Raw genomic sequence first — 22,209 nt, 5'->3', positions numbered from 1 at the left:
ATTGCGGTTCGCGAACTTTAACGCGAACCGAACCTTCCGCGGAAGTTCGCGAACCCGGTTCGCGAACCTAAAATCGGAGGTTCGGCCCAACTCTAGTGCTGACCAGGAAGAGGTTGGAAAATTCCATTGATCACAGTGGACAAACAGGATGCAGGAGAGGAGGTAGAGATTGATGAGTAGATTGATGAGTAAGGAGGTAAGTACAATGTGTGTATGTTTATTTTGACTTTATATTTTCAGTTCAGGTTTGCTTTAAGGAACAATGAAAAATTTGAGATTGTGAAGTAGGGCATAAAATAAAAAAAGGCGCAGGTCATGATTTTGAAGGGAAAATATCTTGCTCAATATTTACAGATGAACTTGTTTGTCAAATGAGTCCAAATTACCTTTGAAAACCTGTTGCTGTGCCAGCATGGGAAGGTTGTATTTGCATTCTTTTATTACCTTGCTTGATTCTAAGGCTCTGTTCATACTGGCATTAGATGCTGCATTTCCTTGTCATTCTGGTTACTAGAGATGGCCCGAACGGTTCGCCCGGAAGTTCGGTTCGCCCCCATAATGCACCATTAGGGTCAACTTTGACCCTCTACATCACAGTCAGCAGGCACATTGTAGCCAATCAGGCTACGATCCCTTCTGGAGCCACTCCCCCCCCCCCCCCCTTATAAAAGGCAGGCATCGCCGGCCATTTTACTCACTTGTGTGCCTGCAGTAAATCGAGAAGGAACAGCTGCTGCTGCAGACTCTCAAAGGGAAAGCTTAGTTAGGCTCTTGTAGGCTTGTTAGCTTGCTCCTTGCTGATTCTTATTGCTAAAATAGCACCCCACAACAGCTCTTTTGAGAGCTAATCTTGTTCTTGTGATCTATTTTTTTCTGTGTGTCCCGCTGACACTTGTGTTGCATAGACAGCCTTGATAATTTATACTGTGTGTGTGCCACTGCCAGGCCCAGCACATTCAGTGACTACCTCTGTGTGTGACAGGTGCACATTATAATACCCATCAATGCATATACCTACCTGTTGTGTTCAGTGCACCCACCGCATCACTGCATATACCTACTTGTGTTCAGTGCACCCACCTACCTATGTGAGTGCAAGCAGTGTGATATACCACTCGGTGCATACCTGTTAACTGCACCTGTGTGACTGCACATTGTATTAGTCAGGTCAGTGCATACATTTCATTTCATCCCCCCCCCCAATATGGACAAAAGGGAGAGGCAGGCCACCTGGCAGGACTGTTCGAGGTTGCTCTGTCGTGATTTTGTGCGGCCCTCGATCAAAGTACAGTGTTCAGAAGAAGGCACGTGCCATGAACCCCCAATATTGTCAGGACGTAGTTGACTATTTAACACCGAACACCTCATCTTTCTCAGCTTCTGCACGGAAGCATGACATATCTTCCTCCTCCTGCTCTGATTCTGGCACCCCACTTAACACTCAGTTAGCTGCCACCACTAAAGTGCCATCACCCCAGGGCTCAGCGGTGTGGAAGTTTTTGTGTGTGTCTGCCTCGGATGAGAGCAATGCCATCTGTACTCTCTGCCACCGAAAATTGAGCCGTGGAAAGACCAAGACCCACGTAGGCACAACTACCTTATGAAGGCACATGATTACAAAGCACAAACTGCAATGGGATGGCCACCTGAGGAAAAGCAGCACATAAAAGCAAAGCCACACACCGCAGTGGAAGATACCAGGCCGCAAATTTTTTCTCAAAAAAGGCGATACCTAAACTGTACTGCGATGCCCTTGGGCTAGAGAGGCCCCGTGGGGCCCTCCCTCAACCACAGTATTAGTTCTTTATTTGTCCTGTGCTGATAATATTCACTTCTATAGATGCTCTAAATAGTAGTGATCATTAATACACGGTTTCCCATCCCTTCTTGCACCTCTGACACTGTGGTTGTCCGTTATTGGTTTTGGTGAAACGTATCAATTGTTATCTATAGCATGCTTGGGGGGGGCCACGATGCAAAACTTGCATCGGGGCCCACGGCTTCTTAGCTACGCCACTGGTATACCTGTCTTAGCTATTTTGGGGATGCTTAATATCTGTTTTAGCTAAAGTCACAGAACTGCATTTACTGTGTGGTAGAGGTAGGTCTAGTTATGTGAAGTAAAATGCAAACACGCACCTTATTTCACTTCAGAATTTAAGTGTGAGGTGTTTCACTTCTAAATACCACACATTTTTAGTCGAAAATTTCCATATAAATTACTTTATGAAATTACATGAGGTAAAACTTTTCTTAAGCTACCAGAATTCAAAAGTTGATTTTCCTCATGAGGTAAATCAAATTCCATGAGGTATTTATCTACTAAACACTACCAGAATTGAGCCCAATGGGTCTAATTCAGAATCAGAATCAAAATAATTTATTTTGCCAAGTACAATGGCATACCTGGAATTGTTTTTGGCTCATACAGGGTACACGATAATTAGAAAACGGCTTTATTTTCACATAAAAAAAAACAACTCCTTTACAGGCGTAGCCAGAAGTGTGGGTGCTCCTCCTGGTTTTCCAAAAAGCTCTCTGTTATCTGTTAAAATTTAACTTAATTAATAGTCTTTCAAGTTCCTTTATTACATAGTTTTCTGAGCAGGCCACATCTGTATAACCATTTCATAATGGTGATTCCGAATGGCAAGCCTATTAGTGTTGGGTGAGCATCTGGATGTTCGGGTTCGGTGTGGTTCGGCAGAACATGCCCCTGATGTTCGGCATGTTCGAGCCGAACCCCGAACCCAACCCGAACATGTCCCTTTGGGGCCCCTATAGGGTCCCAGCATAAAGGGAGAGCATGCCCCGAGCGCGGGGGGGGGGGGGTCGGAAATGCCCCCCACCCCTCCCCGCTAAGCTCTCCCTTCTGCCGGTACCCTTTAATGTTAAATTTAAGCCCCCCAAAAGTACCTGAGGAGGAGGGCAGGAAGCGGGCAGCCAGAGATGCTAGGCGCTAGTACCATCTGGTACTTCTGCCCTCTCTTGACGCACTTCCTGTTTACATTTGAAGTCGCATCAAGAGAGCGCAGAAGTACCGCAATGACGCGAACGAGAGTACTCGTCATCTACATGATGACACGCACCCTCGTACGCGTCATCGCGGTACTTCTGCGCTCTCTTGACGCGACTTCAAATGTAAACAGGAAGTGCGTCAAGAGAGGGCGGAAGTACCAGATGGTACTAGCGCCTAGCATCTCCGGCTGCCCGCTTCCTGCCCTCCTCCTCAGGTACTTTTGGGGGGCTTAAATTTAACATTATAGGGAACCGGCAAAAGGGAGAGCTTAGCGGGGAGAAGTGGGGGGCCCATCACTAAAGCCTATTGACAGAATAGGCAGCATTTCCCAATTCGACTCGCATGCTGATTAACGCTATGTATTTGGAGCTAGTGGAAATAGGCCTTTAACCATTTCAGCCCGCTGGGATTTTTCACCTTATGCATCAGAGCAATTTTTACCTCCCATTCATTCGCTAATAACTTTATCACCACTTAACACAATTTATTGATCTATATCTTGTTTTTTCCACCACTAATTAGGCTTTCTTTGGGTGGTACATTTTGCTAAGAATTATTTTTTTATAAATGCATTTTAACAGGATTAATAAGAAAAAAATTGAAACAATTCATTATTTCTCAGTTTTCGTCCATTATAGCTTTAAAATAATCCATGCTACCATAATTAAAACCTATGTATTTTATTTGCCCGTTTGTCTCGGTTATGAGACCATTTAAATTTTGTCCCTATCACAATGGCCTCAATTCACGGAGCATTATCAAACGTTTATCAAACACTTTATCAAACGTTTGATAATTTACCTCATGGGTAAAATCTCACTTTAAATTCACTAAGGTGTTATATATTTATCGAATGTTTTACTGATAAAACGTTCAACAAATATATAACACCTTAGTGATATTTCACCCATGAGGTAAATTATCAAACGTTTGATAAAGTGTTTGATAAACGTTTGATAATGCTCCGTGAATTGAGGCCAATGTATGGTGACAATATTTTATTTGGAAATAAAGGTGCATTTTTTCCGTTTTGGTCCATCACTATTTACAAGCTTATAATTAAAAAAATGTTCGTAGTATACCCCCTTCAAATGCATATTTAAAAAGTTCAGACCCTTAGGTAACTATTTATGTTATTTTTTTTTTTAATTGTAATTTTTTTTTCTGATTAAAAATTTTATGTGGGTAATATTTTGGTGTGGGAAATAAACAGTTCATTTTTAATGTTATTATATGTGTAAATTGTAATGTAAAAAATATGTAGATGTAGTTTTGCTCTTTGGCCACAAGATGGCCACCTTGAGGTTTTTTTCTCCTTGTGCTTCTAGCTAACCAGAAGCACAAGGGGGACGGGGAATTTTTTTTTTTGCAGAAACACTGAAGCCTCTAGTTAGAGCGCTTTGGTTTTTCTGCTGGGGACACAGATCGGTGATCGGGAACCATGTTCCATTCACTGATCCCAGGGCTACCGGGGGACATCACAGGGGCATGATCGTGCGCGGGAGCATGCTAAAGCGCGGCACTGCAGCAGAGCAGTCGCCCGGACATGAGGATCACGTCTGGGCGGCAGAAATGGTTAAAGAGAAACCGTTACCAAGGATTAAACTTAAAGGGATACTTAAGTCAAAAGAAAAAAACGTTTTATTCACCTGGGGCTTCCCTCAGCCCCCTGCAGCTGTCTGGTGCCCTCGCAGCATCGCTCCGATCCTCCTGTCCCCGCTGGCGGCTCCTTCTGGTTTTGGCGACAGCCGCCGACACGCTGGGAACGCGAGTGATTCTTCGCGTTCCCAGCCACAATAGCGCACTCTATGCTGTTATTGCGGTAAGAAGGCCACAATAACAGCATAGAGGGTGCTATTGTGGCTGGGAACGCGAAGAATCACTCACGTTCCCAGCCTGTCGCCGGCTGTCGCCGAAACCGGAAGTGGCTGCCGGCGGGGACAGGAGGATCGGAGGGACACGGCAAGGGCACTGGACAGCTGCAGGGGGCTGAGTGAAGCCTCAGGTGACTAAAACTCATTTTTTTTCTCTGACTTAAGTATCCCTTTAATCCCAATCAGTAGCTCATACCCCCTTTCCCATGATAAATCTTTTCCTTTTCACAAATGGATCATCAGGGGGCGCTGTATGACTGATATTGTGGTGAAACCCCTCCCACAGTGTGATGTCAGGACCATGGTGCTGACATCACACTGTGGGAGCCTTGTTGCATTATGGGAAATAACAGCTGTTTCAAACTGCCAAAAAAAGCAAGCAGCATCTCCTTCCACTGACATCACCTGCCCGCAGTAAAAATGTCACCATGTGATAAATGTCAGAATGTAAATCAGGGAGAGGAAAGATTTTACAATGGGAAAACACTGACTAAATCATTTTACATAATTATTTAAAAATTAAGCCCTTTGTTCATTACATTATTTTCACTGGAGTTCCTCTTTAAAGTCAGGGCTGGTTCTCCCATGAAGCAAGGTGAAACACTAGAATCAGGCGCAGAGATTACAGGGGCAGCATGTTTGTACCGTGTTTACACTTACAGCATGCAGTCAGAGTAGGAGGAGAGGCGAGAGGAGAGTGACTGAGGCGAAGAGGCGCATCCTCAAAAGTTTGCCTCAGGCAGCAAAAAGTCTAGAGCCTGCCCTGCTTAAAATGGACCTGAGCTCTTGCACCGGACTGAAGAAAAACCGAGAGAAATGCAACCTGTATGTATTTTGAGAGTTTAGCCTATCTAATTCCCCCTCATCTGGGGTTAATCACAACTTGTAATTTGATCTCTCCCGGGTGACCTGACTGCTATGGCAGAGATGGCAGATAAGCTCATTTGTAAGCACAGAATGTTAACAATATGTCTGCTTCTATGAAAGCAGGGAGTAGAAACCATGCAGATTTATTTCAGGATTTGTATCAGCTGTAATAAAGAAATGTTTTTCTTGAAAGGTTATTATGCTTGCAGCAATGTAATAATGTTGTTAAAGATTCTAAAGAAATGTACAACATGAATAAACAAGAGCTGGACTAGCTACACAAATAGTTCAGAGGCAGTATCGTGTTACAATAGTAAGCAAGTCTCCCTAGTCCCTAAACTTACCTGTCCCTCAAGACCAGATGCAGCAGGGGAGGATACCGCAACGCAATAAGAGAAGTGTGAAAGTAGCCTAAATGGAAGAGTCACTAATGCAGTTACTAATGCAGTCCAGTGGCGTAGCTAAGGAGCTCTGGGCCCCAGTGGAAGTTTTACATGGGTTCCCCCAGGCATTCTATACATAACAATTGATACGGTGCACTAAAACCTGCCAAGTGTCAGAGGTGCAAAAGGGATGAGGAACAGAGTGTTAATGATTACTACTATTCAAAGCATATATAGAAGTGACCATTACCAGCACAGGACTAATAAACTGCTAATACTGCAGTAGAGGAAAGTTCTCTCAGGGCCGCTCTAGCCCAAGGTCCCCAGTGTGATCACAACCTCTCCGCCGGGCCGAGGCAGAGGTGCGAGAGGCTCCAGCCTTAGGGCGCAGTGTAGGAGGGGCGCTCAACTCACTCAGCTATCATTCCCTTATTGTGTTTGAAGCAGATAGAAATAAAAAAAGGAGATACATGGCAATGACAAATAACTAGAGATTAAGGTGTTTGGGGGGGGGGGGGGGGGGGTTATGGGCCCTGGGGCGGCTCTTAGGCTAATAGCAATCCGTGTGTGACAGTTGGGGTTGGAGGGATAGAGGGGCGCACTTTGGCGTTCACAGCCTGGAGGACCTTGTCCCGGCTCTGCCTCTGCATCCCCTATTACTATGCCACTGATGCAGTCACTGATGACTCTGTGTGCTGGACTGGTTTTCATGTCACATGATGATGACCTTACAGTCCATTCGGGTGCAATCTTTTTCAGAGGGCCAAAGTTCAGAATGACAAGCGTCCAGTCAGTGTCCAGATAGCTACAGTGAATGTGACATACGGAGTGTGAAGTTTCCTGTTTGTAGAAGTTTTTAGGACAGAAGTGGAGACCGATCCGCTGCTGGATTATTTTGTTTTGCTGGATCCCCTCTGAGGTGATATTCGGAGGAGCAGTGGTGGTGATTTGGTGCACTACATTCTGCATGTGATCAGTGGGTTGCGGGATTTTCACTTCTGGGACATTCTCCTGTTAAATTAATTACCAAGGTGAGTGAAAAACGACTAAACAATGTCCTGAAGCAGGGGCGTAACTACAAGGGAGCAGACCCGGCGACTACTTCATTCCCTCCTAGGGCCAGTGCACACCAAAATGCACTAGCTTAATCGCAAACGCTCAGTGCTTTTTGAAGTTATTTTTCTAGGCATGTGCCTAGTGATTTTCTAAGCATGCCTAGCGATTTTTATTGTTTGTTACAGTAGAGCTGTAACTGAACAGCTTCTGTAACAAAAACGCTTGGAAAATCGCTCTGATCTAGCGCTTTTCAGAGCCATTTTCCACTTTCCTATATTTAACATTGAGGCTGAATCGCCTCAGAAATCAGCAAAAATGCTGCACTGCCCGTGTTTGTGTTTGGGGAAAAATGCTAATCGCTCTGTTGTGATTTATTCCATTCAAATACATTAGCAAAGGGCTTTTTGAAGCCCAAGTGTTTTTGAAAGCGTTCAGAAGCGCTCTTGGTGTGCACCCCCCCCCCCCCTGCAAAACTTTGGATGGGGCCCCCTCCTCCCCCTCTTGCTTCCCGCACAGGTAATATGAGAACCAATGTAATACATTCGGCTATGGCTAGTTTTCCCCATGCAGATAAAAACAGACAGCAGTGAAGCACTGCATGCATTTTCTCTATCAAATTACATTAGCTTCTGTGATAAAACATGTATGTTTTCACACATACAGGCCCAGTGCACACAGAGCGGTTTTAGCAGCGATCCGCCAACCGCATCCGCCTGTGAAAACGTTTGGCTAATGTATTTCAATGGGATGGTGCACTCCGGCGGTTTAAGGTTTTTAGCAAACATGCCTCCTGCTGCATGTTTGCGGTTTGCAGAAGCGTTTCTGCCTCAATGTAAAATATAGGAGAAGCTCAAACTGCTCTGGAAAACGCTACATCAGAGCATTTTTTTTCAGGCATTTTTGTTACAGAAGCTGTTCAGTAACAGCTTTTACTGTAACAATATATGAAATCTGCTACACAAAAATGCCCCCAAAAAACACTAGGCATGTTTAGAAAACCTCTCTAAACATGCCTAGAATAGCTCTGAAATCTGCTCACAAATACGCCTAGCGTTTTGAGGATCTGCTAGCGGTTTTGATGTGCACTGGGCTACAGACACACATGGTGTGCAGAAAACGTACACAGGAAACTGACAGACCAGTGTGCTCCCAGCCTCGGCTTATTACACTCAGTCTGGCCATCACTAATGGAGCAGAACTGGCTCTGCAGACTCCTTCAGCATCACTACAGTACAGAGTAATTGGAAAGGGGGCGGAGAGGCTGGGGGCAGGATGGTGTACACAAGACCATGCTGAACACTAAATAGGAATTGTCTACAATCTGCAGAACTTTTAAAACGTTGTATGATTTCTTCTCAGTGGCTGAGCAGATGCATTTGCTAGAACAATTGTGCAGACAACAGACGAAAGTGCGGGGACCCGGTATCGGAGCTCCAGATATCGGAGGACGGTGACGTGGGAGCGATCCAAGTGGATGGGGAATGTATAAATCTTTTTATTTAAACAACCTCTGGTACACTTTAAAGCGAACCTTAAAGAACACCGGAAGTGAGAGGTATATGGAGGCTGCCATATTTATTTCCTTTTAAACAATACCAGTTGCCTTGCAGCCCTGCTGATCTATTTGGCTGCAGCAGTGTCTGAATAACACCAGAAACAAGCATGCAGCTAATCTTGTCAGATCTGACAATGTCAGAAACACTTGATCTGCTGCATGCTTGTTCAGGGGCTATGGCTACAAGTATTAGAGCCAGAGGATCAGCAGGATAGCCAGACAGTTAGTATTGCTTAAAAATAAATAAATATGGCAGCCTCCATATCCCTCACGCTTCAGTTGTAAGTGAGAATACATTAGAAATAATGAATGGGATGAAGAGGAAAAGACGAGGCACTGATGCATTAGAAATAATGAATTTTAATGATAAACAGAACAGAACATTAGTAATATAGAAAATAGTCTCATATTTACATTTTCAGTTTTATAGCTTAATTTTTAAGCTTGGGTTCTAAACTGCAACTAGAGAAAGGGCTGGTGTACACCAAGAGAGGTTCTGAACGTTTGCACGGGAAAACCGCTTGGCTAATGAATGTGTATGGGAAGGTGCACACCAGAGGTGTTCGGTTTTTCCCGACATGCAAACTCGGGTCCTGTAGCCTTTTTGCAGTTTTCTGAGGTGTTTCTGCCTCAATGTAACGTATAGGAAAGTGGAAAATTGCTCTAGAAAAACTAGATCAGAGCGGTTTTCCAGGCGTTTTTGTTACAGAAGCTGTTCAGTAACAGCTTTACTGTAACAGTATATGAAATCTGTTACACAAAAACGCTCCAAAAAATGCTAGGCATGTTTAGAAAATCTCTCTAAACATGCCTAGAATCGCTCTGAAAAACCTTTTCAAAAACCGCTAGCGTTTGTGGATCCGCTAGAGGTTTTTGGTGTGCACTGGCCCGTACAGATTTCCCCAGCGAGCTCATGGTGTACCAGAACTCCTAGGAGTGTGTATGGGGCTAAAAAGCACTAAAAAGCCCTCTTACTAAAATGCCAAGCAAAACAAAGTTTGCCCTCTTAAAACAGAAGGTATTTGCGACTATTCAGGTTGGAGTGAGCATATGATGTTTCCCGCAATGCTGAATATGCAAATCGACCCTTAGTTGTCCCTGTAAGCTAAACACACCTCCAGAACCGCTGGAATGGAAAACAGAAAGGGACTTCAGATAATTTCTTAGTAGGGCTAGTACCATATGTGTGTGTTTATTTCATCATGTCACATGTCACTTCAGGTGCGCTTTAAAGAGACACTGAAGTCTCATAAAAATCATGTTTTTATTTCAAAAATGTGTTTAACATGTTTGCCCTAACTAAAACGCTGCATCCCCGCGGCTGTAATCGAACTAAATTCCCCCAAACTCCTCTCTCCCTTTCCCCCCTGCAAAATCCACGACTTTCTTGGTCGTGGATTTTGCTGCTGGAGGAGGCAGAGCTTTCAGCTGCAGCTCTGCCTCCATGCGCATCATCAGCGCGTATCTCCGCCTCTCCCCCGCCCCTCTCAGTGAAGGAAGACTGAGAGGGGCGGGGAGAGGCGGAGATACACGCTGACAGACACGTGGAGAGGCAGAGCTGCAGCTGAAAGCTCTGCCTCTCACGGAAGTGCTGCCTGGATTGCCACCCCAGGGAGTTTGGGGGGATTTAGTTAGATTACAGCCGCAGGGATGCAGCGTTTTAGTTACGGCAAAGATGTTGAACACATTTTTGAAATAAAAAGATGATTTTTATGAGACTTCCAGAGTCTCTTTAATTTTGTTTTTACTTACAACGTATATCTTTATCTGCTGCATGCAAGAAGATGAAGCCCTCTTACATGAAAATATTAAAACATTATTTCTTTCTTTTCAGATGTTTCCTACCATCTTGCCCATTGTGTCAATCGTCTCCATTCTAAAAGGTAGGTGACTGAAAAATATGTAGAATACACATGTACACAGTTATTCAACAATTCCTGAGTCTCCAAATGGATCGAGCAATGACTAGAAATGTCTGTGTCCCAAACATCAACCACAAATTTCCAGTAGTTTATGTATTTGTTCTCATTTGTGACTGGAATTCATTTGAGTTTCCTGTATATGTATAGAACTTCTCTAAAGCTGCACCTCTGTGCTAACCTTCTTCGGGTCACGTCCCATAAAAATACACATATCGGTGCCAGGACCAATCTGCGACCATTTGCAGGACTTCGGTTTAGAGATGTCGCGAACCTCCGATTTTCGGTTCGCGAACCGGGTTCGCGATCTTCCGCGGAAGGTTCGGTTCGCGGAAAAGTTCGCGAACCGCAATAGACTTCAATGGGGAGGCGAACTTTGAAAAATAGAAAAAATTATGCTGGCCACAAAAGTGATGGAAAAGATGTTTCAAGGGGTCTAACACCTGGATGGGGGCATGGCGGAGTGGGATACATGCCAAAAGTCCCGGGGAAAAATCTGGATGTGACGCAAAGCAGCGTTTTAAGGTCAGAAATCACATTGAATGCTAAATTGCAGGCCTAACGTGCTTTAAAACATCTTGCATGTGTATACATCAATCAGGGAGTGTAATTAGAGTACTGCTTCACACTGACACACCAAACTCACTGTGTAATGCACCGCAAACAGCTCTTTGTGTAGTGACGGCCATGCTGGACTACTGCGCAACATGGCGAGATTGCTCTTCCTCACTCAGTGATGTCAGGTAATGTGTGACTTCCTTCTCAACTTTCCATGGCATTGTTAAAAAGCTTACGTTTTGTTTTTAAATTACATTTTCTACTTGCTGTGTACTTGTTCAGTACCGCTACAATGAGAATCCTGTGGAGGCGGGCAAGTCTGCCATTGTGACCCCGGGTAATGGCCGGGGAATGAGGGGTTTGAATCCGGTGTGGAGCCTGAGCAACGGCTACCACTACACATCCAAGGAGGGCAGCGGGCAGGCATGCACGCCCGCCCGCCCCGAGGTAGTGACCAAAAATAACAATACAGGAGGCGGACTTTCGAGGCCCTGCTGTGTATTTGAAATGAATGTACTTTAAATCCTTGAATGAGAACCAGTTATGGTGGGCAAAGATGACACCACATTCCTTTCACGAGAATCATATGGAGGTGGGCAAGTCTGCCATTTGTGACCCCGGGTAATGGCCGGGGAATGAGGGATGGAATCCGGTGTGGAGCCTGAGAAACGGCTACCACTACACATCCAAGGAGGGCAGCAGGCAGGCATGCATGCCCGCCCCGAGGTAGTGACCAAAAATAACAATACAGGAGGCGGACTTTCGAGGCCCTGCTGTGTATTTGAAATGAATTAACTTTAAATCCTTTAACGGGAATCCGTTATGGAGGGCAAGTCTGCCATTGTCACCGCGGGGAATGAAGGTTGGATTGCGGCCCGAAGTGGGAGCCTGCTGAGACCCATGCTGTAGCTGCCCTGACCGTGCTTTGCAGACCAGGCATCTGTGGTCAGATGGACCCTTGAGCCAGCGGAAGACAAACCAAGTCGAAAGCATTTGCCAAGAATGTTTTACGGAGGGCAAGTTTTGTTGGCATTTTTGTAAATTGTTTGACAATGTAGATGGTTGTATTTTTAAATAGTTTGAAAGTTTAGATGGCTGTATTTTTAAATTGTTTGAAAGTTTAGATGGTTGTATTTTTAAATTGGTTGAAAGTTTAGATGGTTGTATTTTTAAATTGTTTAAGTGTAGCCATTCTTCCTCCCCCAAGCCACAAACAATACCATGGGAACGTGGAGCAGCAGAAGCCCCCTGTGACGGCTGCCGCGGTTGTTCTCCGCGGCTTGTCTTTTGAGGGGTGCTGCTTTTCCTCAGGTGTTCTTGCCATAGCTGTTTGTGCCTTCTCTCCAGGTGCTTCGTAAAGCACTTGTCCCTACGTGACAGTTGGCCTTTCCACGGCTCAATTTTTGCTGGCAGAGACACTAGATGGCTTTGCTCCGATCTGAGACACACACGTTAAAAAATTTCCAAACCGCTGAGCCCCCCTGGGGTGATGGCGCTACGGTGGCATCAGCAGCTGACGTTGAAGGGCATGTTGGCTGTCTGGCCATAGCTGGCGATACATGGCGCCGGACACTGCCCCAGCTGTTTCTGAGGAAGAGCTCCCTCTGCTTCTATCATGGAGTCGTCTCCTCCTAGTCCTCTCTGACTCCTCCTCTGAACTGTCCCCCTGGTCATCTCCTCTACCGGGAACATATGTGGTGTCCGTATAATCGTCATCATAATCCTCCTGGCCAGCTGCGCTTTCCTCAGACACCTCCTCAAGTGCACCAACTTCAGGTGGTCCACCATCATCCCCATCCACACACGTTACGTCCATACTATCGCCACCTAACTCAGACGTAGGAGGTGGTGTACCTGCGCCTTCTTGTTGTTGTTGCAGTAGTGGCTGTGAATCGGTGATTTCACCACCACCACCACCAAATACCTCCTGCGAAGTGTCAAATGCAGCGGATGTGGTGCTTGTTGTAGCGCTCAGGGGCGTAGCAATAGAGGTCGCAGCGGTCGCATGCGCGACTGGGCCCGGCTCCTGAAGAGGCGGGGGAGGGGCCCGGGGGGGCCCATGTCTTTTTGTAGTGGCCAGGACTGAGTGCGGCCCGTGCGCCGTGAGCGCTATTGGGAGGGGGGAGCCGCAGCCGCGGGGAGGGCAGCCCGACCTCTCCCTCCCTTCCTCTCCCCGGGCCCCCCCCTTCAGATGCAGAGTGACGCGCACGGAAGCGCTGTAGGCTGAAACTCACCTCCGTCCCTGCGTTCCAAGCGCCGCTGATCTCCTCTCGCTGTATAGATGTTGTTACACACTGCTTCCGGCTAAACAGGAAGCAGTGTGTAACAACATCTATATAGAGCGGGAGGAGACCAGCGGCGCAGGGACGGAGGTGAGTTCTGCCTACAGCGCTTCCGTGCGCCGCGCACTCTGCATCTGAAGGGGGGGGGGCCCGGGGAGAGGAAGGGAGGGAGAGGTCGGGCTGCTCTCCCCGCAGCTGCGGCTCCCCCCTTCATTATGGGGGGGGGACCTACCTACCTACCTACCTAATCCTGGGGGGCAGCTACCTACCTATCCTGGGGGGGCAGCTACCTAATCTAACCTATCCTGGGGGGCAGCTACCTACCTAACCTATCCTGGGGGGGCAGCTACCTACCTAACCTGTCCTGGGGGGGCAGCTACCTACCTAACCTATCCTGGGGGGGCAGCTACCTACCTAACCTATCCTGGGGGGGCAGTTACCTACCTAACCTATCCTGGGGGGCAGCTACCCACCTAACCTATCTGGGGAGGGGGCAGCTACCTAATCTAACCTATCCTGGGGGGCAGCTACCTACCTAACCTGTCCTGGGGGGGCAGCTACCTACCTAACCTATCCTGGGGGGGCAGCTACCTACCTAACCTATCCTGGGGGGGCAGCTACCTACCTAACCTATCCTGGGGGGGCAGCTACCTACCTAACCTATCTGGGGGGGGGGGGGCAGCTACCTAATCTATCCTGGGGGGCAGCTACCTACCTAACCTATCCTGGGGGGGCAGCTACCTACCTAACCTGTCCTGGGGGGGCAGCTACCTACCTAACCTATCCTGGGGGGGCAGCTACCTACCTAACCTATCCTGGGGGGGCAGCTACCTACCTAACCTATCTAGGGGGGGGGCAGCTACCTAATCTAACCTATCTGGGGGGGGGGGGCAGCTACCTAATCTAACCTATCCTGGGGGGCAGCTACCTAATCTATCCTGGGGGGCAGCTACCTACTCTAACCTATCCTGGCGGGCAGCTACCTACTCTAACCTATCCTGGGGGCAGCTACCTAATCTAACCTATCCTGGGGAAAGCTACCTAATCTATCCTGGGGGGCAGCTACCTAACCTATACTGGGGGGCACCTACCTCATCTAACCTATACTGGGGGGCAGCTACCTAATCTAACCTATACTGGGGGGCACCTACCTATCTAACCTGGGGGCACTTACTTGTCTAACCTGTATTCGGGGCACCTAGCTAGCCTATACAGGTGGCAACTATACTGGCTACCTATATTGGAGGCACCTACCTAACTAACCTATACTGGGGGCACCTACCTATCTAACCTATGCTGGGGAAAACTATTCTGGCTACCTATATTAGAGGCACCCACCTAGCTAACCTGTACTGGGGGCACCTATCTATCTAACCAACCTATACCGGCGGCGCCTGCCTATCTAACCTATACTGGGGGCAACTATACTGGCTACTTATGCTGGAGGCACCTACCTGGCTAAACTATACCGGGGGCAACTATACTGGCTTACCTATGTCTGGCTACCTATACTGGGGGGACCTATAGCTGGCTATAGGGATTTGGATATGTGTGTGCGTCGGGTGTTGCCGGGGGAGGGGGGCTGTTGTTGCCGTGGGGGGGGGGGGGGGGCCACATCCAGATTCCGCATCGGGGCCCAGAGGTTTGTAGCTACGCCACTGGTAGCGCTGGTGGCTTCGGGAGATGAGGTGTTCTGTGTTAAATACTCAATCACCTCCTCACGATTTTGGGAAGTGATGGCACGTGCCTTCTTCTGAGCACTGTATTTTGGGGCAGGTCCGCACAAAATCACAGCAACACCACCTCGCACAGACCTGCCGGTGCCTGGTGGCCTTCCTCTGGGTCTGCCTCTACCTCTTCCTCTACCTGGTTTGTCCATTTTGTCCATCTTGGGGGGATGCTAGGTATATGCAGTGAGCTGGGCTCACTGAACAGTAAAGGTACTAGGATGCAGTGAGGTGGGTTCACTCAACACAACGGGTAGTAGGATGCAGTGAGCTGGGTTCACTGAACAGTAAAGGTACTAGGATGCGGTGAGCTGGGTTCACTCAACACAACAGGTATTAGGTGTATGCAGTGAGCTGGGTTCACTCAACACTATAGGTAGTTATGTGCAGTGATGAGGTGGGTTAAGTAAACACAACAGGTAGTAGGTATATGTAGTGAGCTGGGTTCACTCAACACTACAGGTAGTAGGTGTATGCAGTGAGCTGGGTTCACTCAACACTACAGGTAGTTATGTGCAGTGATGAGGTGGGTTAAGTAAACACAACAGGTAGTAGGTATATGTAGTGAGCTGGGTTCACTCAACACTACAGGTAGTAGGTATATGCAGCGAGCTGGGTTCACTCAACACTACAGGTAGTTATGTGCAGTGATGAGGCGGGTTAAGTAAACACAACAGGTATTAGGTGTATGCAGTGAGCTGGGTTCACTCAACACTACAGGTAGTTATGTGCAGTGATGAGGTGGGTTAAGTAAACACAACAGGTAGTAGTAGGATGTAGTGAGCTGGGTTCACTCAACACAACAGGTAGTAGGTATATGCAGTGAGCTGGGTTCACTCAACACTACAGGTAGTTATGTGCAGTGATGAGGTGGGTTAAGTAAACACAACAGGTAGTAGTAGGATGCAGTGAGCTGGGTTCACTCAACACAACAGGTAGTAGGTATATGCAGTGAGCTGGGTTCACTCAACACTACAGGTAGTTATGTGCAGTGATGAGGTGGGTTAAGTAAACACAACAGGTAGTAGTAGGATGCAGTGAGCTGGGTTCACTCAACACAACAGGTAGTAGGTATATGCAGTGAGCTGGGTTCACTCAACACTACAGGTAGTTATGTGCAGTGATGAGGTGGGTTAAGTAAACACAACAGGTAGTAGTAGGATGCAGTGAGCTGGGTTCACTCAACACAACAGGTAGTAGGTATATGCAGTGAGCTGGGTTCACTCAACACTACAGGCAGTTATGTGCAGTGATGAGGTGGGTTAAAGTGAACCTCCGGACTAAAAATCGACTCAGCAGAACTGAAAAGGCTTGGTATTTCTTTAACAGTTTCACAGCATCAGAACTTTGTTTCTCTTATACAAGCCTCATTTTTAGCTGCACAAAAGAAAACTGCCCAGGCTTTTTTCCCCTGATGCTGTGCAAAGCATGATGGGATTTCTGATTTTGTTGTTCTCGTTCTGCTGTTTTGGTGCAATTTTTTTTTTCTACATTTTGAATTTGACATTTGAAGCCTAGCGTGTGCAACTGGGAGAGGTGATCAGGACACAGGACAGCTCGAACTGTATCTCCTGCTCCTTGTCACCTCCTTCCAACCAAAAAGATGCCTGCCCCCATGACAAAGATGGCTGCCCCCATGAATCACAAACATTTGCCTGTTCTTTTAAAACAGGGTGGGTAAGAAATTATATTACCTATCTATTCTAATTAACATAACTAATGTAACTTAATGACAGTATGTTTGTTTAGGCTGAAGTTCCCCTTTAAGTAAACACAACAGGTATTAGGTGTATGCAGTGAGCTGGGTTCACTCAACACTACAGGTAGTTATGTGCAGTGATGAGGTGGGTTAAGTAAACTTGACTAGTAACGCTGATTTACAGGTGATCAACATATCAGGCCAAAATTTATCTAGGGGTGCCATTGATCTTCTATCTAAGGGTTTGGGGTTTTGCCCCAAGAGCAACCTGGATAGATCCGAATTTGTAAAGGACCTACACCTTTTTGGGCGAAATTTAACCCGTAAGGTGCTTCACAAAAGGAAAAGTGAATCACCCTTGGGGGGTGCTATTTCGGACTGGAAGGACTGGTCCAGCCGTGATTATCGCGCTCTTATGGACCTGGTTAAATTAAGTGAAGAAAATGATCACAATGAAGATGAGGACCTTTTTGGGTCAACTCCATCGAGTAGATTGGTTAGCGAACAAATTAACAAACAGTTCCGTCCTAGGTCTGTCGCGTTCCCTCCCTTCTCCCTGTGCCCCAGTGTACATACTTTTGTGTCCTCGGTTGAGAAAGACATACAGAGGTTATGGATTGGAAAAAATGAACCAACCAATCTCTCATATGATGAAACTTTGGCACTTGCGGAGCTGCGAAACAATAAAGATCTGGTCATTAAGCCATCGGATAAGGGAGGGAATGTGGTGGTCATGAGGACGGAACAGTATACTTACATGTGTCAAAGAATACTAAGCAATGGGGAGTGGTACCGGCGGGTCTCTGCATCCAGGGTCATCAGGAATCAGCGAACTTTGTTTGATATTATTGATGCAGCGGTGATGCAAGGCATCATCACTGCTGAAGTTCGCTCTACTTTGAAGGTTGAGCACCCAGTGGTGCCAACCTTCTATGCTCTACCGAAGGTGCATAAAAACCTATCTAGACCACCTGGTCGACTCATTGTGTCTGGCAATGGGTCTTTAACGGAAAAGGTGAGCATATATGTAGATAAACATCTTCAGCCACATGTCCATCGTTTACCTTCGTATGTGCGAGATACACAGCACCTCTTGGGAATTCACGAGGGTATGCAACTACCGATAAACACAATCCTGGTGACCCTGGATGTTGAGGCCCTCTACTCCAGTATCCCTCAAAAACGGGGGGTTGAGTCTGTGGGTCATTTTCTGTGTGAGATGGGGAATGACGAGGTCCCACATAATCAGCTTCTTCTAGACTTGCTCACTTTCATCTTGCAAAATAATGTGTTCACATTTGATGATGTGCACTACCTCCAGGTACAGGGGGCAGCGATGGGGACCACATGTGCCCCGTCGCTGGCTAACCTGTATCTGGGGGATTGGGAGCGGCACCTTTTCGGGGAGGACTCCTTGGTCGAGTACCTGTGCCACATTGTGTCGTGGCACAGGTACATTGACGACGTGGTCCTTTTCTGGACAGGTGGTAAACCCCCTTTTGGATGAGTTTATGTTAATTCTCAATCAAAATGATTGGAATCTTAAGTTTACCATGGATTGTGATCAGCAGTCGATTCCTTTTCTTGATATCAATATTGACGTCAGTGCCGATGGATATGTATCCACCCGATTATTTCGTAAGCCTACAGCATCCAATGCATATCTACATGCAGAAAGTGCTCATCCTGAACATACAATACGAGGAATACCAACTGGTCAGTATCTTAGAGTACGACGAAATTGTACAGAAGATCCCGTCTTTGAGAGGGAGGCGAAAATGCTTCGCTCCCATTTCAGAGAAAGAGGATATAAAGATCGTTGGCTCAAGAAAGCCTATAAGCGCGCTAAAGCGATGGATCGCACGGTTTTGCTTACAAAAAAGAACAAGGAGGTTGAAACTCCAAATACAACACGCCTTATCACTCGTTTTAACAATCAGAAGGAGGAGGTGGAGCGCATACTCCATCGGCACTGGCACGTTCTGTCAAATGACAGGTCTTTAAGAGACTTTGTAACTCCCACCCCGCAGGTAACCTATAGACGCAGTCAGACCCTGAGAGATATGCTCACTTCTAGCCACTTTTGGGGTAGAATGGGTTCCCGTAAACATTGCACGGTCACTGGGACATATACATGTGGAGGATGCGTTTATTGTCGGTATTTGAGGGTAGGCAAGTCAGTGATGTTACCGAACGGTCGTAGATGGTGGTTGCGACATTTCGTTAATTGCAACACCATAGGAGTTATCTATTTATTATATTGCAAATGCGGTTGTTTTTACGTTGGTAAAATGACACGTGCATTCAAAGAGAGAATTAAAGACCATATCGGTGACATCGCTACTTGTAACTTCAAGTCCCCAATTGCCAGACATGTACATCTCGTACACAGAGGGAACTCCGGTTTTGTCAGTTTCATCGGCCTGGACTGGGTACATTTACATCCCAGGGGCGGAGACATTGATAGAAAGCTTCTCCAGTTGGAGTCCAAATGGATTTTTGAACTGAAAGCAACAGAACCCAGAGGTTTAAATGATAGTATTAACTACCGAGTATTTTTACCAGGTTAGTCTCTATATCCGTTTGGCTGCTCCGCTTTCCTTTTCTCCACCTTGTCTCCCCTCAGTTTGCTGGGCTTCCGGTCGATCTTGCCTGTTGCTTGATGTTTTCCCACCAGATGTGGCAAAAATATGTATATATATATATATATATTTTTTTTTCTTGGCCTGTATGTAATTTGGTGCTTTGATGCACACGTATATGCACATACTTGCTTGTGCACGTTCATTGTGCATTTACAACATAGCACCTAGTTTATTATTATTGACATGTGTCTCTCCTCTTCTTTCTGAATTTAATTTGATTTAATTTAAATTTTGGGTTCTCTGCCTGTCTGGCTTCATGAGAGTTACTCGGGGTGAATTTTGGCTTTATTTCCATCTTAAACGCCCTCTGGCGCCATTGGTGCCAAAATAGCGCCGCCATGCCACCCTATAGAGTCTCTCATGATTGCAACCCATATTTATATGTTAGTATTTATATGTTTTTTGAAGTCACACCTTTTGGACCCTTTTTGGTCCTTAGGGATGTGCCATTTTTGTATAAGTAATATTATTGTGTTAGTTTCTTTATTATAGTCTTGCCAGTTAGTCTGTTTGGCTTTGTTGATAAACAAAGCTACACATTTCCCCAGATTGCCGCCAGGGGCTGGTGCCCGCCCCTCCTCTTACTTCCGCCCGCCTTTGGGCTGTGCGAGGCGTCCCGCTATCCAGCCTCACGGGGATGCGATAAGTCGCTTCCTGTCTGAGGCACGCATGAGCGCTTCTGCGCTCCAGCGGGTCGCCGCCCACATGCTCTATGGACGCTTGGTCCGGCGTGGGCGTAGGGGGGCGGGGCGTGCGCGGCCGCACCGGCTTTCAAAAACGCCATCTTGGCGTTTAGAAGTGATTCTTCATTTGCTGCTTGTCTTTGAAAAGGCCGCTAGTGCGGCGAAACATGTAAGGCATTCGGGCAGCTACATCTCCTGGGCACATACAAGCGAGCCACTCCATTTTTATGTTTCAGCAATTGATCCACTTTATGTACTACAGGATGGTAACTATGAAGCTTTGCACGGCATGTTTGTCATCTGCTGCTTGCTAAAAATTCCACCGCTGGCATTACTTGATTGAGCTTTGGCTTGCTGCATTGTACATAAGACCTTGTATCCCTGCGATTGGGGGACTGTTATTACCTGCACTACAGGATGGTAACTATGAAGCTTTGCAGGGCATGTTTGTCATCTGCTGCTTGGTAAAATTCCACCGCTGGCATTACTTGATTGAGCTTTGGCTTGCTGCATTGTGCTTTGCTCACATGTACACAAGACTTTGTATCCCTGCGATTGGGGGACTGTTATAACCTACTCATGTCAGCATACAGGAACAGTCTGTGGCCTACCCAGGTCTCTGCCACCTATGTCACAGCATATGAATAAAAATACACCCCTTGTGGGTGCTTGACATGTGTCTAACAACCAGCTTCATTGTGATATGATTGGATCGTCTGAGGCCTAGCTTCTTTCTTACAAGTGGATTCATACTAGCCACTGTTTGTACATTCATTCATCATCTGTGGATTTTTTACTTGGAGTGGAACTCTTTTTTTCTTGTTAGGTATTATGAGGACTGCAGCCTCACTATCCCATATTGTGCCCAGTGGGATTATTCACTGTTTTTAAGGGGGTTTTCTAGTTATATATATGTACCTAATTGTGTGTTAATATTAAGATAATAAATATTGTTTTGTAATTTCTTATGCACCCAAGAGCCAATCCTCTTTCTTTTTTGGTTACTTAAGTAAACACAACAGGTACTGGGGTATATGCAGTACTGGGTAGTACAATGTGCAGCTCCCTGTCACACACACAGGCACAGTCAGTCACTGAATGTGCTGGGCTGCTGGCAGTGGCACACACACACTATCAATTAGCAAGGCTGTGCATGCAACAAAAGTGTCAGTTTGACACGCAGTAAAAAAGAAAAAAGTACAGGATGAGCTCTGACAAAAGCTAGGGTGCTATAAAGCAATAACAATCAGCCAGGAGCAAACTAAGCAGCCAAGAACCTAACTAATCTGTCCCTAGAAGAAAAAGTCTGCAGCAGCTGTCCCTTTCCTCTCACTAGCAGGCACACGAGTGAGTGTAATGGCCCCCGGAGCCTGCCTTATATAAGGGGGGGGGGGGGGGGCTCCAGGGCTTACTGTAGCCTGAATGGCTACAATGTGCCTGCTGACTGGGATGCAGAGGGTCAAAGTTGACCCTCATAATGCATTATGGGGCGAATCGAACTTCCGTAAAAGTTCGCCTGGCGCAGGCGAACACGAACCACCAATGTTCGCCTCGAACCGTTCGCCGGCGAACCGTTCGCTACACCTCTACTTCGGTTCAGGGGCGTAACTAAAAATCACTGGGCCCCCCTGTGAAACTTTAGATGGGGCCCTCTCCCGCCAACCAAACCCCCCCCCCCTTGCACACTGAATAGGGACTGTCTGCAAAACTTTGTATGATTTGTTATCAGTGGCTGAGCAGATGCAGTCAGAACAATTGTGCAGAGATCAGAAAGTTTTTCCTCTCCGTGGTCAGACTCCTCATGCATAGATTAAAATCTGTTTTTCGGGTTTATTGATTTTGTCCAAATATTCACAACTTACATTCCGCAGGGCCTGGTGAAATTGATGTTAAATGTATTTTTTTCACATGCTTTTTAACCTCTCGTTTTCACTCTTATCAG

General features: G+C 46.5%; 1 protein-coding gene across 2 annotated transcripts in view; it reads left to right on the top strand.

Moving 5' to 3' along the window:
* Positions 1-6,927: 6,927 nt before the first annotated feature.
* The window catches only part of LOC137535055 (pancreatic lipase-related protein 2-like), a 52,185-nt gene continuing 36,903 nt past the window's right edge, over positions 6,928-22,209 (top strand). The window contains exons 1-3 of one of the 2 annotated variants that reach the window (XM_068256821.1): positions 6,928-7,174; positions 8,559-8,682; positions 10,589-10,637. In XM_068256821.1, coding sequence (XP_068112922.1) covers positions 8,674-8,682; positions 10,589-10,637 — 58 coding nt within the window. In that variant the 5' untranslated portion in view covers positions 6,928-7,174; positions 8,559-8,673. The remainder of the gene's footprint in view (positions 7,175-8,558; positions 8,683-10,588; positions 10,638-22,209) is intronic. The other variant, XM_068256822.1, reaches the window with a different exon arrangement.

This window comes from Hyperolius riggenbachi, chromosome 10 (genome assembly GCF_040937935.1).
Source record: "Hyperolius riggenbachi isolate aHypRig1 chromosome 10, aHypRig1.pri, whole genome shotgun sequence".
Lineage (NCBI taxonomy): Eukaryota > Metazoa > Chordata > Amphibia > Anura > Hyperoliidae > Hyperolius > Hyperolius riggenbachi.
Note: the sequence above shows the minus strand (reverse complement) of the source record. Positions and strands in the feature narration are given on the sequence as shown.